A 15,749-nucleotide genomic window follows, 5' to 3' on the forward strand; every position below is an offset into this window, starting at 1 on the left:
CCCTCTCTCGACCGTTTGTAACCCCTACTACGAACTTTAAGTGCTAGTAACACGAGCAGCAGCAACGAACTGGACGTTGGGACATTCTGCCCGAACCAGTATAAACCTCGTGTCCTCTTAGCACATCATCCGAGTCAGACGCGTAATATTAGAAATTTACTAGTCGGTGGCAACTCGAAACACCGACCAGTAATCGATAACTTTATCACAACGGGGCAGAGATTAGAGGAATCTGTATGCCTAGTACGTTAGAAAATGAACAAAGAGAACAAACACTAAATTACTCTAAGTCGTATTACTTGTAGTTATTACATGTTGACCTCTAATGATTTTGTCTCCTAAAAATATAGCTCATGTGGAAGCACGAGTTGATAGACAAGTGTAAATAATATACTAAGCTGAATTTATATGGGTTAGTTGAGCTGTCCTTGTTGAAAGTTTCCTTATCAAGATTTCCTCTAACCTTAAATGATGCTAAGAGATTGTGAGGAAGAGGCATGAGGAGCAGGCAGGTGACAACCTGTACAGTGAAAAGGATAGAGAGAAGAGGCGGAAGATACAAGCTAGTAAACTTAGCGTAGCTCAACGGATTAGATTTTTTGTGGTAGAACATGTTTATCTAGCTCTAAGTCCATGACTTGACGATGATGCTCATATTTTCTTGAATTTATTTTAAGTTTGAACGACATTAATTTTTTAGTGGTAGCAGACGTGTCCCTCAACGACGAAACGTCTATGATGACTTTATCAATCTTGAGACGGACTTTTGGAAATGCTCGTAGAAGTAGTACGTGTGCAATTGCGTCAAGTAGGGTGAGTGTGCATACATGTATGAAGTGCTTTGCATCCATACTGTGATTTGAAAAAAGAAGATGTGCAAGCTAACTATTCATGTCTGTTTATAGACCATGCTACAAATAAAATTGTTATAGTAATATTTTTAAATGTAGCGAATGTTCAAATATTTATCAAAGGACATTTCTAACAATCTAACTACTTGGATTAAGGGTGGGTAACAGTCCTCCGTCCGTGGGGCAGGTCAGGAGTAGCTCGCCCGCGAGCAATTCTTGTATGCAGGGCTATGGCTGTGGTGGTACGCGACGAATACGGCTCTGCTGGGAGGAGGCCTTAGTGCCATGCATGCTGCCATGGTCACACACGGCACCTCTCTGAGCTTGTTGAGCCCAGAGAGGAGACAGTACGGTGCCGCAGGCCCGGGTGACACGTTCATGGCGCCGACCAAATGGTAATAACTAATAAGTGGATGAGAGCAAACTCTGATGGGTGATGGCACGCTCGTCATGCAAAGTTGCAAATTCAGTGCAGCCAAAGGAGATGGCGGCTAGGGTGTGTAGTTGTGATAGGTCACCACCATTCAGGCTTTCACCAAGGGTGTTTCTCCTCAGCGGGGGCCCGAAAATACAGCTTGTGACATGCGCGGGCAAGTCTTGTTAGACAAAGGATTTCTTTTTTTTTAATTGAAAACAGGACAAAATTTGGACCATTTTTAATTTTAAGGTTCCAAAACAGAGGAAATCTCGCTTTAATTTTTGCACCATCTCTATATGCTGTTGTACGTTTCAGAGTGACATGGCATATTTACTTACCTATAGGATGTAGAAGATTAATGTTCCTCCAAGAATCCATATTTTCTTATACGGGTTTTACAGTGGTTGGAAAAAATGGATAAGCGGATGACGAGAGAATATAGGAAAAAATAAGACATGTTGAAGGTGTCACTTGTTTATTTATTTTGTGATGTGATACATTTTCTTTTGGTTATCTCTTCGCAAATAATACCAAGAACGAACGTAATCCAATTTTTCACATACAACCCTTGAAACGGCGAAAAAGACTTTATATATGAGGCAAACTACTAAGCACCGAGTTAATGGACACAAGCCTCCCCTAGTTGAAAGCTGTTTACCTTTTTACCTTTTGAGTCTCTTCTCAAACGGTTTATTTTGTGCATGCATGTAATCACTCCATAGACATTTCTCTCCACGAGACAGAGATTGGGCCGACATATCTCGAGATTAACGAAGTCACTGCAGGTACATCACGTCGAGGGACACGTCATCTATCATTGAAAGAACAACGTTGTTAAATCCTGAAATAAATATAGAAAAATATGAGCATCCGTGTCAAGTTGAGAAGCTCGCTTTGATCTCATTCATGTCCTTAACGTTTCATTTTCCTCTGATCTTTTCTAGTTAAGCAATAATTATAAACAGCTCTTGAATTAATGGATTGATTAGGATGGATGAAATCGTGTGGCATGGATTATATCCTATTAATTTCTCGTGGTCCCTTTAGGTTAATCTAGACGGTTAGATAATCATAAAATCCAACGGTTAGTTTTTTTTCCTTTTTCGATTAATCTAGTAATGTATGGATCTTCTTGGGGACGTGGTGTGTTTTAGCACTGTTGTACTAAGATGATAATCCATAGAAGATCGATTATCGGCCCACATCTCGTCACCCTCTTGATTAATTAATAATAGTATGTGACTTGCGAGATACTGTTATTGTTGTCAAATCATATTATTAATGCATTAAAGATTTCAGTACAATCATTAACAATATTTGTTATGAGACACACAACCGTCTTGTAACATCTACCGTAAAAGATGACCAACCTTAAAAAAAGTGTCTTCAGATTGATAATTGCAATAAACTGCAAAGCATGCCAACGCCGGTTGGCAACTACTCCTAGGAGAATAGTACTATAGTCTACTAGCAGCAGTACCTGTAAGAACGACCTCGAAATGATATTGGGAGCTATTACCGTTACTTAATTGCAGTACACCACCAAACCAAACAAACCATAACAAGTCGCCTTCAACGAAAGACAGCAAAATTTCACTCCATGGCGACCCTGCCGATGCTCTACACCCATGTAAAACAACGCCACCGGTGGTTCCTAAGAAACCCTCCTTGGAGCCTTGGAAAACCTTCACAATTCCCATCGACGTAATATGCCCGTTCGCTTTGTGCGTCCCTTTCCTCGGTTTCTTCTATACACGTCCTTTTGAATTTTGTCCTTCGCGTTTTGCAGCTCGCTTCGTCTATATAAAGCAGCCAGGGAAAAGCTCAAGGTCCGCATGCAAAACACACCAGAAAGCGTACCAAAGGGCCGGGGGAGCGGTGTACCGTAGTACGCTTGGTGCTTTCTGGTGCGTGCGTAGCAGCTGCTAGCTAGTAGCTAGCTCCGGAGGGCTCGGAGATCATGAGGGAGGCGACGACGGTGATGGCTGCCTCGCCGTTCCCGACGGTGGAGAAGTGCTCGTCCAACGACCGCGCCGGCGACACGGTAGTGGCGGACCTGGACGGCACGCTGCTGTGCGGCCGGAGCTCCTTCCCGTACTTCGCGCACATGGCGTTCGAGACCGGCGGCGTGCTGCGCCTGCTGCTGCTCATCGCGCTGGCCCCGCTCGCGGGGCTCCTCTACTACTTCGTGTCCGAACCGGCGGGCATCCAGGTGCTCATCTTCGCGTCCATGGCCGGGGCCAGGGTGGCCGACATCGAGGCCGTGGCGCGGGCGGTGCTGCCCAAGTTCTACTGCGCCGACCTGCACCCGGAGTCGTGGCGCGTGTTCTCGGCGTGCGGCCGCCGGTGCGTGCTCACCGCGAACCCGCGGGTCATGGTGGAGGCGTTCCTCAAGGAGTACATCGGCACGGACGTCGTCATTGGCACGGAGCTCGTCGTGTGGGGAGGCCGCGCCACGGGGCTGGTGCGCTCCCCCGGCGTCCTGGTCGGCGAGCAGAAGGCGGACGCGCTGCGGAAGGTGTTCGGCGACGACGTCGCGCCCGAGGTCGGCCTCGGCGACAGGAAGACGGACTACCCGTTCATGAGGCTGTGCAAGGAGGGCTACGTCGTGCCGGCGACGCCCAAGCTGAAGCCCGTGCCACGCGAGAACCTGCCGAAGCCGGTGGTCTTCCACGACGGGCGGCTCGTCCAGAAGCCGTCCCCGGCGCTCGCGCTGCTCACCGTGCTCTGGATCCCCATCGGGTTCCTGCTCGCGTGCCTGCGCATCGCCGCGGGCGCGCTCCTGCCGATGCGCATGGTGTACCACGCGTTCCGCGCCCTCGGCGTCCGCGTCACCATCAGGGGCAACCCTCCGCCGCCGGCCAGCCGCGAGACGGGCCAGACCGGCGTGCTCTTCATCTGCTCCCACCGCACCCTCCTCGACCCCATCTTCCTCTCCACCGCCCTGGGCCGCCCCATCACCGCCGTCACCTACTCGGTACTTGTCATGTGACTTCGATGCCGCATGTCATGCAAATCACATCAAATAATCTATCCACTGATCAACCAACACTGACCGATATTATGATGTTGATTTCTCAACAGGTCTCGCGGCTGTCGGAAATTCTGTCGCCTATCCGCACGGTGCGACTGACCCGAGATCGCGCCGCCGACGCGGCCATGATCCGGCGCCTCCTGACCGAGGGCGACCTGGTGATCTGCCCCGAGGGGACGACGTGCCGCGAGCCGTTCCTGCTCCGTTTCTCGGCGCTGTTCGCGGAGCTGACGGACGAGATCGTGCCGGTGGCGATGGAGAACCAGATGAGCATGTTCCACGGGACGACGGCGCGAGGGTGGAAGGGGCTGGACCCCTTCTACTTCTTCATGAACCCGAGCCCCGGGTACGTGGTCACGTTCCTCAACAAGCTCCCAGCCGAGCTCACCTGCAATGGCGGCGGCAAGAGCAGCCACGAGGTGGCCAACTACATCCAGCGCCTCATCGCGTCCACGCTGTCCTACGAGTGCACCAACTTCACCCGGAAGGACAAGTACAAGGCGCTGGCCGGCAACGACGTCACCGTCGTGTCCAAGCCCAACATTGACAAGAAGAAGGTCATGGGCTGCTAGCTACGTGTTGTGGAAGCCTAACGGGCCTCTGATTAAAAGGCCAATAAGTATGCGGGCTTCCGTGCTACATGTTTTACACACCCACTAGATACGTGCGTCTGTAATTATTATTTTTTTTCTTTTTTTATAACAGAAGGGAGCTGTTTTCAACTAATAAGGTTTGAAGCTGTTTTTTAAAAAGAAAGTTTTGAAGTTTCAACATATAAAACGTCAAATCAATTAAGGTAAAAGGCTATGCTTTTTTTATTTAAAACGTCAAATCAAAACCTATTAATTAAGGTATGTAGATTAGATGTATTGTGCTCGAATAAAAGTAAGCATACTACTGGATCCAGAACACTCATGTTTTCCAGACGCGGAATCTATTGGTTTCTTATTACCCTAACTCGTTCTACGAACTTAGGAAGGCACTAGATAGTTTTCTCCAAAGGAAAATATGTTTTTATATGTTTTTTTAAGTCCATTAGTCATACGCCGTTCTATTGTATTCATGATTAGCAACATCTCGAGGTTGAAATGGGATAAAACTTTTCGCTGCTGAAAAAGATGACGGCCTGTGTATGGACAGAGTCCAGCCTGAGCCCGTTGGGTTTTGGCCTGTGTATGGACATTAGTGGACAGGATCTGGACACACATCTTGCTGTCCAAGAGAAAATTTTCTCAGCCTAAGCTCAGCCTGAAATATTTATTTTAGCTGTTTTTACACTATAAAATGCGTGGGCGGTCCGTCTAGGCCTGGGCCGCCTGAGCCCGGCCCGGAAAAACAGGTATGACTTGTCCAATGGGACGGTCATGGTCAGGATTATTTTAGCAAGAAATTACCGAGCTTTTTTTTTTTGCTCGGGCCGACCCGCAAAATGCTCAGGTCTGATACATTGTGTAACTAGTCCATAGAGCGGTATATAGCAGCGGTTACCTATATGCTTATAGACCACCTATAAGAATAGAACAATGTTACTTTTTCTCTATCTTCTCTCTCCCTTGTGTAATGTTAGACTGTGGTCTAGTGTTTTTTGCTGGAGGGTTCACATAAATAGTTCATTTTGATCATGCTACATTGTAGAGATAGAAATAGTTATAGACCACTGTCATCCCACTCATATGGACTACTTGGTCCAAATACATTGTGGTTACTCTAACCGACAGTTGGCTTGTTTGGTTTGCATGACGGCACCGTTCGAAATTGTCCCCCCACAAACCAAAGTTATTTCGATTTGTTTGGTTCGCATCCCGAGTACACGAAGGCATTATGCATAGTGTTGTAGCATTAGGTAAATTTTAGTCTGTAGGTTTTGATATAAAAAAGGAAGGCTAATCCTTAGCTAATAAGAGCTAATTAAGGAGGGGTCGATGGGTAATTTGCCTCCATTAGCTCTTATAAACCCCTGATTAGTCCATGTTTAGTCTATTAGTATGCGATTCGCTAATTCTTAGTCTTTGAATCCAAACACCCCATAGCAACTCGATATCCTCCAACTCGCCAAACTTTCACGTGTGCATATGTGACCGCCTACTCTACCTATCATCACTTTGGGATCCTGTTACAATGGCATGCACCTAGTTGGAGGAATTTAATTCCAACACCCCGCGTCTTTCTTCTATCTCTGACCGCTTCCCAGCGATTGGCGCTCTTCTCATCCCCACGGCTAGTGCCAACACCTCTACAACTGCCGAACGTCGCCACCACTTCTGCCACCCGCACCTGGTGAGTGTCGCCTTGCTACTCAGTCCTCCAACTTCGTCCTTTCCTAACCTAGCTTGTCCCTTGTCGCCTGCCATTGTCATCGGATGTCCATCATCGTCTGACTTGTAGCACCTACTCCCAATGCATATACACCGCCTTTCGAAAGTTGAGTTTTCTCACGCGACAAAACAACTTTCGAAAAATCATAACTCTTCAATACGACGTTGGATGAAGATGATTTTTATATAAAAATTATAGATCTCGATGATATATACAACTTTCTAGTTTTAAGTTTTTTAATTTGAGGACGTTAAGTTGCTCAAAAATACTATAAAATTTCAGCATCATAATAGCGCTTGCTGCATTAGAAAAATAATATATTTTTTGTATGGAGTCAAATGAAGATACTTTTTATACTAAAGTTGTAGATCTCAATGAGATCTACAACTTTGTAGTTTTGAGTTTTTCATTTGAAGTCGTTAAGAGGCTCAAAAAAAATAATATAAAATTTCGGCGTCTCCCGAAAATAGAAAACCGCTTTTGAAACAGCTTGTCCGGTTTTGATAGTTGGAGGGTGTTTGTTATCCAGTTTTATAGTGGAAGATTGAAAATCGAACTTCAGTGCAAGTTGGAGGTTAGAAAGTGTACTTTACCCTATATAATGCATGCTGTCCGCACGAGAGACGTGAAACAGCGGCCAGGTGCGCGAGACGAAGCAGCAGAGTATGTTCCATTGCCTACTTTCCTGTCCTCCACTTGCGGGTGCGGCAGGACGAATCGTGCCTTTTTAGGTGACCCGATTGTAGGGCGAGATGGGAATGCCATTGTTTAGTTTATAAGAAGATTGGAATGTCATACTCTAGCATGGTTATGCATCCATATATCCATCTTTTCGACATTGGCATGTTATTATTTGAACCATGTCATTGTCACCTAAGCAGTTGGCGTTGATCAGACCCTGGCGCAGCTCCTCTTTTGCCTTCTGGGAAGCTTCCAGCTCCCCGCGCAAGTGCCGCAGCTCGCCAAATAAAGCAAAGACTTGCTCGAGGAAGAAAGAATGAAAGTAATCCAAAATCTTGAGAAATATAAAAAAGAAACGAGTACAACAAGAAAGTAGAGCCAAGACAATTGTCACCAGACTACTTTGTCCTGAAAATATAAAGAAATGAAGATACAAGAAAGTAGGCGCCATGGTTCAAATAATAACCATGGCGCGAGGACTGAAGAGACAAGCCAGAGATTAATTTTCTCTGGGCAGGCCGGTACAAATACTGGTGTGCAACACCACACCCCCTTCATCAATCCATCCATCCTTCCTCCTCTCCCATCCGTTGCACAGTGAACGCCATCCTATCGGAAGTTCGATCGCAGGCCAGCCATTGTTGCCTCCTTCAACAAGAAGAGCAGCGCAGTTGATACAGATGTGCACGGGTAGACGGCCAGAAGTATCCATGGCCTCAAGCCGGCCCACGGCAACGCTGAGCCTCTTGGGAGAAGAGGCTGCCGGCGAGGGGGGACGCCATCGCAGGCATAGAGGATGGAGAGCCATCGCCTTCATCATCGGTCTCTCACGCCTCACGGCATCTTTTAGCTTCATGCATATGCATATTCTTCAACTGTTTAGTTTTGCTATTTTTTCAACGGTTTCAAGCATCATATCAGGTTCTTGCATCGAATCCCCACTACTAAAGGGCTAGGAAGTGTTTGAAAAGTAAATTCTGCTTTTGAAGTACTTAAAAAGATTCACATTCTTCGCTGAAAAAAATGTCTCAAAACCGCTCTGGTTGTGTTGTCTCATCTCTCTCGGCCGGCATGGGGGAGTGCGATCTCCACACAATGTAGATTGATTTTCCACAAAGAAACAGAAACGACCGCTAGATGAATGAGTCTCATCTCACCCATTGCTTTCAATCTTGTGATGCAGGTTTCTTCGCGGCAGCTACTATGGCGACCAGCTCCTTCTCTACGCCCCTCACGAGTTACTTGATGAGCCGCTATAACATGAAGCCAAATGCCGCAACAAACGTGAACAACATCTATTCTGGCATGTCCAGCTTCGCGCCTGTTGTTGGAGCCTTCGTCGCCGACACCTTCTGGGGCAGATTCAGAACCATGCTCTTCGGATCTGTTTTCGGGGTTATCGTGAGTTATTACCAAACCCCATGTCATTCATTATCCATCATAGGACACTTATTAGCTGTTGTCTCCACACCCATGGGCAAAGATTTTGCAAACCCAAATGACACTTGTTTCGGACTAAGGAAAAATACCAGACATGTGTCGCTTGTACAAATGGTCTCTCTGAGTTTTCTTTTCTTTTTTTTTTTTGCGGAAAAATGGTCTCACTGAGTGGCTGACCACTGGATATCATACAGGAAATGGTGGTCATCACCCTGTCGGCGACAATCCGTCAGCTCAAACCGCCGTCGTGCAGCGCCGTAGCCCAGCAAGCCGGCACGTGCGTCGGCCCGTGGGGCCTCCACCGCGCCGTGCTCTACGTCGGAATGGGCCTGCTCGTGGTGTCCGCGGGCGGCACGAACCCGACCGCCCTGCCCTTCGGCGCGGACCAGTTCGACGTGACCAACGAGCGGCAAAAGGCCGGGCTCACGCGCTACTTCAACTGGTACTACGCCATCGCGATGGTGTCCACGTTCCTGGTGCTCACGGCCATCGTGTACGTCCAGGACAAGGTGAGCTGGGGCCTCGGCTTCGCCATCCCCACGGCGCACACGCTCGTTGCCTTCGTCGTGTTCCTCGCCGGCACCGCGGTCTACGTCTACGTGCAGCCCGAGGGCAGCATATTCACGAGCGTCGCGCGGGTCGCCGTCGCGTCGTGCCGCAAGTGGAGGCTCCGGCTGCCGCACCCCGATGACGCTCAGCGGCAGGAGGAGGTGCTGTACAAGCACAACCACCCTGATCCGGCCGCGACTGGGGACGGTCCCGGCAGCGTCCTCAGGCTCCCTCTCACGTTGCAGCTCAGCTTTCTGAACAAGGCGGCCATCGTGACCGACGCCGACGAGTTGCGGGCCGACGAGGCCGTGGAACCTATGCAGCGTGCAGCAGGTGGAGGAGGTGAAGTGCCTCGTGAAGATCGTCCCCGTGTGGGTCTCCGGTATGGTGTGGTTCATCTTGATGACGGAGATGATCAACTACACGTACATCCAGTCCGTGACCATGGACCCCCACATGGGCAGGCGCTTCACCATTCCGGCGGTGTCGATCATCGCCGTGTTCTACCTCGCCGCGGCGCTCTTCGTGCCCGTCTACGACCTGCTCATCGTCTGCGCCGCGTAGCTTCTCACCAAGGCGAGAGCGGGAGGTAGCGGCGGCATCACTTTGCTCCAGAGGCAGGGCGCAGGTCAGGTGGTCGGCTCGCTGGCGTTCGTGCTCGCGGCCGTCGTGGAGCGCAGGCGGAGGAGCTCCGCGCTGGGCCACGGCGACGGCATGTCCCCGCTGTCCGTGTTCTTCCTCGCGCCGCAGCTCGCCCTGATGGGCGTGTCGGCCGCGTTCACCATGATCGGTCAGATGGAGTTCTACAACACGCAGTTCCCGGACCAGATGCGCACGCTGGCCAACACGCCGTTCTACTGCGCGCAGGGCGCCAGCAGCTACCTGGCCACCCTGGTGGTCAACATCGTGAACGCGAGGACGAGGCGGCACGGCGGGTCCGCGGGCTGGGTCAGCGATGACATCAATGCCGGGAGACTGGACTACTTCTACTACGCCATGGCCATGCTCGGCGCGGTCAACTTCATCTACTTCCTCATATGCTCGCACTTATATCGGTACAAGGGCGAGCAGCCTGCTGACTCTCCTGGACCTCAACTTCCATGTGACAGACTGACAGTGCTGGCACAAGCGATAGTGAGGCTGCGATACTAAAAACGTAGTAACTAGATGCCTGTGCAGGCATGTAGCATGTATATCCCCTTCAAATAAAGGAGCAAGCTCTATTTCATTCTTTGTATATTTGATGTTGCAGCTCCCATTAACACTATCTCGAGGCTCATTTGACCAACTATATTACCTTATATTTTTGTTAGGTATCTAGGGGCTCATTTGTAACATTCTTCAACTTTGAGGGCACTTTTGTAAGGTGGGCAAACCAGCCCAATAGGGAGCCCGAGCTCCCCTTCTCTGTATGTGCTTGTTCTTCCCTTTTGGTTGGGGTTGAGAGGGAGAGAGGAGATTTGAGGGGTGAGGCTTTGATCTATTAAGCCCATCCATTAGAGAGTGAACTCAGAGGGGATTTGGAGCCTCCCCCAACCTTGTTGGCTCCCACTTCTTCTATTTTCATAGTGGATTTTTTGCTCATCGCCATCTGTGTTTTTTTTCCGCAAGGGGTTTTCACATAAATCTTAGTGTCTATTTGTGATTCGATATTTATATTGCCATACTTGTTGATTGGTTCCTATCTTGCTTGCTATTGGTGCCATTTTGTCCAAGTTCATGGTGTATGTTGAATTGGCATGAGACATACATGTGTTCTTTGATATGTTCATGATGGGGATTGATGTGTTAATGAGCTGATTTTTGCAAGTATATTCCTTACTGTGAAGTTTGGGCAGTACCATGTTCGAAGAATTAATCCTATGGGACTGTTTTCTAGTATGCGTATAAGGTGTTCGGTGAAATGCTTATGAGTAATTTGCTTGCTAATTTTGATGCTTCCGCTGCCCCTCTGTGCTCACAGTATATTTGGAATCATTCATAAGGAGACACATCAAATATGTTAGACCATGCATCTCCGGTAGTATCCTAATACTCATGGTTATCATAATCGTAGATTCAAATGACTTTAGGTAAGATTGTAAAAAGAATGTAGAAACATATGCTCTTTTCGTTTGAACTGTTTATCAGCCATGGTATAGTATTTTTCTCTCACAACAAAACAGCATCAACCGGCTTATCAGCCATAGAAACTATCAGCCAGGGCCATAGATTCTGCTCACTAGGATCTTAGAATCAAACCCCTTAGTTAAGGTCGTGACTCGTGAAGACATAAAACCATATGACAATCACAGATTTTCACAACTATGCGAATGTGGCAAATGAGGAAAAAAACTATCATTTTTGGGGTTTAAGCGCTCCGTCACTCCTCATTCCCACCCCAGTTTAAAAAATCTCGTTTGACGAAAGGTTGGCAGCAAACATGGCCAAGCGAGCCCCTTGGACGTGAGTAACTCTGGTTGCGGGTGCGGACTGCAGAGGGGCTGCTCGATGCTCAGCGCGTGGTGAGTTCCCGGTTTGTATCCTGCCAACATGAGTGACGACACGCGCTGCGACCGCGGCCGCAGTCGTGGGCTCGGTGGCCGGAGTGAAGGCATGAGAAGCACCGGAAACGGTGACAACATGTTGCAGCCCGATGGCCGCGGCCCGCCGGCAAGGCACACGAGAAATTTTGATACTTGTTCAGGACACGCGTGCTTATTTATATTTGAAGGCCTTCTCCAAACTGTTTTTGCTCTCTTCCTCTAAAATGAGCCGGAAGCGGTTCGGGTTCTATGGGATACCGTGGTATGGACTCAGAGCCTCCCAAATAGTGGGCTGCCGGTGCCATCTCTCTGAAGATTGTCTTGTCTTCATGATCACCTGTTCGCTTGAACTTATCAGCCAGCTTATCAGCTAGAATCTATAATATTTTTCTCTCACAATAAATCAGCTTCAGTCGGCTTTAATACCAGCCGAACATGCCAGAAGTGGGCCGATGTACTGTCGGTCAGGATGTTTTGTTGTGTATATAAGAGTACAAACTGAAGATCACTGAAAGATTTTTGGCAGTTATGGTTCAAAAGAAAGTCTCAAACCTGTCTCAAGCTTCAGTAGGGTATTAGGTTTACTCTAATTCTAATTTTGAATATGGTCCGATGGAGATCAAGAAAGTTTATTCTACAACACAAATTACTAGCACCTGCAGATGGGAGAAGTTGACGACTGATGATTAGTAGTACGTAGCTACAGCGGGACGAAAATCACATCCCGGCCGAGCATGAGGACGACGACGGCCGGGGTGCTCATGCCGATGGCGATGACGACGTAGGCGGGCCACCGTGATTTGTGTGGTACGGTGATGTAGACTGATGCCATGAGCGAGACGAGCATGCCCAGACCAGCGATCACAGTGAGCCTGTGGCCCCACAGGAGCTGGTCAATCTTGAACTTGATGGGATCTTTCCATGCCCAGATGAAGCAGTAGACAACAACAATGGCGCTGCACATGGCGATGGTGTTGGAGATGATGAAGATCTTGAAGGCGGTGTCGTGGCCGTGGATGGCGATGCCGCTGTCCTGGTAATAGCCGCCGGGCATGGTGAAGGTGGCGGCGAACGTGACGGTGGCGATGAGGGTGGCCACGAGGATGTAGGTCTCGACGCTGCGCTCGAAGTACTTGTGGCTGGAGGTCCTGCTGTCGCCGGAGAAGGTGACGGGTGGCAGCTGCTGCTTGGGGCACCTCTTGGACTCCTGGCGCTTCAGCTGCTTCCAGAGGTACATCTCGTGGGCATCAGTCTCGCCGGTGTGTAGCTTCTCCTCGACGAGGCTGCGCGCCGTCTGGTCGTCTTTGTCGCGGATGCCGGGGTCTACGCGGCTGTCATTGAGAAGCATCAGCGCGGAGTGGACGCGGCTCATCTTGGCGGCGAGGTGCAGAGGCGTGTCGCCGTTGTTGTCGGCGCGGTTGAGCAGCTCCGCGGGACGGACGCGGCGGAGCAGGCACCTGAGCGCGTTCGCCTTGCCGTTGACGACGGAGGCGTGGAAGGCGTTGCGGCCATAGATGTCCGCCATCTCGGACACGTCCGGGCAGTGCCGGAGCAGCGCCTTGATGGCATCCGTCGAGCCGTACTGCGCGGCGACGTGCAGCGGGGACAAGCTCATGTGGTTGCGCTTGTAGGCCAGCTCCGTCCGCTTCTTGAGCAGCATCTCCACCGCCCTCTGGTGGTCCTTCTGCGCCGCGTAGTGCAGGGCGTTGTTGCCATCGGAGTCGGTGAGGTCGATCAGATCAGGCCTCTTCTCCAGCAGGATCTCCACGATCCCTGCCATTTTTGTGAACAATTATTGATGCGGGCACGACTGTACGGGAGAACCGGAGAAGAGAGAAATGTAGCAGTGCTCTGCATTTGAAAGTTTTGCCAGTGTTTACGGTGATGGGTGCCTAGCACGGCCTGGTGCAGAGCCGTTCCGCTGGGGGAGATGGAGGGAAAGAACTCCGGGCCGACCCAGGGGGAGTCGACGATCTTCTGGACGACTTGGACGAGGCCCTCGCGGTCGGCCATGTGCAGCGGGGACTCCATCCGCTCGTTGAGGTCGTGGCCGCGGTTGGGGTCGGCGTCCAGCAGAGCCACCGCCACGGCGCCCCTGCGTTGCTGCACCGCCTCGTGCAGCGCGGTGTTGCCCGCCTTGTTGGTCATGATCAGAGGGCTCTTCATGTCCTGCGGCCACTCCAGGGCAAGGCTGACGAGCAGCCTGGCCACCGCCAGATTGCCCGCCAGGTGCAGCGGGGTGTCGCCGTCGTCGTTCCGGGTGACGAGCAGCTCCTCGCTCTCGGCGAGGACCTTGCGGGCGAACTTGGGGTGGCCGTGCAAGGCGGCCAGGTGGAGCGCCGTGTTGTTCTGCGGCGTCTTGGAGTTGAGGATCTTGACGTCGTTCACCACCAGCTTCCTCAGGATCCCCACGCATCCTTGCGTCGCGGCCTTGTACAAGGCGGGATCCATGCCGCCTTTCGCTTCCGTCCCCCCCCCCCCGGAGTTCTAAGTTCGATCCGTCGCTTGCACTTTGGACTTCGACCAGCATGACACTGTTTTGTACATATACAAGTATATATCGTTTACTTGGCAAAGCAACGTTGGCATATATTCCATTTCTCGTCCTTGTACTGCAATACTGCTGGCGCATGTGAATGCAAGCTCAAGTGCTCAAGACAAAGGCTTGGTATCTGTACTCTCCGCTTCAGGTATAGTAGTTCGCGGATCTTGGCAAACTCAGCAGACCCGAACAAATGTTGAAGTCACTCTACATCCTCTACACGAGAAATTTCGATATTTGACCTGGGTCCAGTTTAGTTTGCAAAATTTTTCACATTCCCCGTCACATCGAATCTTTGGACGCATGCATGAAGCATTAAATATAAATAAAAAATAAAATTAATTACACAGTTTAGACGAAATCCACGAGACGAATCTTTTAAGTCTAATTAGACTACGATCGGACACTATTTACCAAATAACAACGAAAACACTACAGTAGCCATTTTGCAAAATTTTTTGCATCTAAACAAGGCCCTGAAAACGTGCCCATTTTGCGGATGGACCAGAGGTCTAGTGGCCAGCTCTCAAGGGTGGGAAGCAGCCGTCGGGGGTTCGAACCAAAGTGACGCTTTTCAAAAAAAAAATGCGCGTATTTCTACATTTAAAATTTAATCATTAATTATGACGGTACGGAATACCGTACGGATATTTTTCGACCGTATTCGAAACCGAATCCGTTTAGAGGGGTTGAGGTATCCGAGCCCGGATATCCAACATCCGATACCGTATCCGTATCCGAATACTCAAATCATATATTTATGATGTCGATATCCAATCGTATCCTATCCGACATGAATCTGAATCCGGACAGAAATATGAAAACAAATGTAATATCGGTGATATCCGTCCGTATCCGATCTGAGCCCGGATATCCAACATCCGATACTGTATCCGTATCCGAATACTCAAATCGCATATTTATGATGTCGATATCCAATCGTATCCTATCCGACATGAATCCGAATTCGGACAGAAATATGAAAACAAATGTAATATCGGTGATATCCGTTCGTATCCAATCCGTTTTCATCCCTAATCATGAGTATACGAATTCTTTTGATCCGAGGATTTCTCTCATTTTCTATTTTTCAATACTCTCCTCTTTAATTAGACCACGGGGAAAAAATACCCCTACACCTAGGGATGAAAACGGTACGGATATTTTCCGACCGTATTCGAAACCGAATCCGTTTAGAGGGGTTGAGATCTGTCCGTATCCGAGTCTGAATATCCAACATCTGATACCGTATCCGTATCCGAATACTCAAATCGCATATTTATGATGTCGATATCCAGTCGTATCCTATCCGACATAGTTGACACTATCCGTATTCGAATCCGAATCCGGACAGAAATATGAAAACAAATGTAATATCGGTGATATCCGTCCG

At 49.3% G+C, this 15,749-nt stretch overlaps 2 protein-coding genes and 1 pseudogene across 2 annotated transcripts; 2 read left to right on the forward strand and 1 right to left on the reverse strand.

Annotated features, from left to right (window-relative positions):
• The first annotated feature begins 3,098 nt into the window (after positions 1–3,098).
• Positions 3,099–5,843, forward strand: LOC136538086 (glycerol-3-phosphate acyltransferase RAM2-like). The gene is made up of 2 exons (XM_066530078.1): positions 3,099–4,246; positions 4,354–5,843. Exons 1-2 carry the CDS (start codon positions 3,230–3,232, stop codon positions 4,873–4,875), a joined length of 1,539 nt encoding a protein of 512 aa, XP_066386175.1. The 5' UTR covers positions 3,099–3,229; the 3' UTR covers positions 4,876–5,843.
• Positions 5,844–7,886: 2,043 nt separating this feature from the next.
• Positions 7,887–10,532, forward strand: LOC136538087 (protein NRT1/ PTR FAMILY 2.12-like; annotated as a pseudogene).
• A 1,771-nt stretch (positions 10,533–12,303) lies between these two features.
• Positions 12,304–14,390, reverse strand: LOC136519010 (protein ACCELERATED CELL DEATH 6-like). The gene is made up of 2 exons (XM_066512684.1): positions 13,695–14,390; positions 12,304–13,587 (listed from the first exon to the last, which is right to left on the reverse strand). The coding sequence occupies exons 1-2, from the start codon at positions 14,263–14,265 to the stop codon at positions 12,515–12,517; spliced, it is 1,644 nt and encodes a 547-aa protein (XP_066368781.1). The 5' UTR covers positions 14,266–14,390; the 3' UTR covers positions 12,304–12,514.
• Between the last annotated feature and the right edge of the window lie 1,359 nt (positions 14,391–15,749).

The sequence above is a fragment of the Miscanthus floridulus genome, chromosome 2, assembly GCF_019320115.1.
Source record: "Miscanthus floridulus cultivar M001 chromosome 2, ASM1932011v1, whole genome shotgun sequence".
NCBI lineage: Eukaryota > Viridiplantae > Streptophyta > Magnoliopsida > Poales > Poaceae > Miscanthus > Miscanthus floridulus.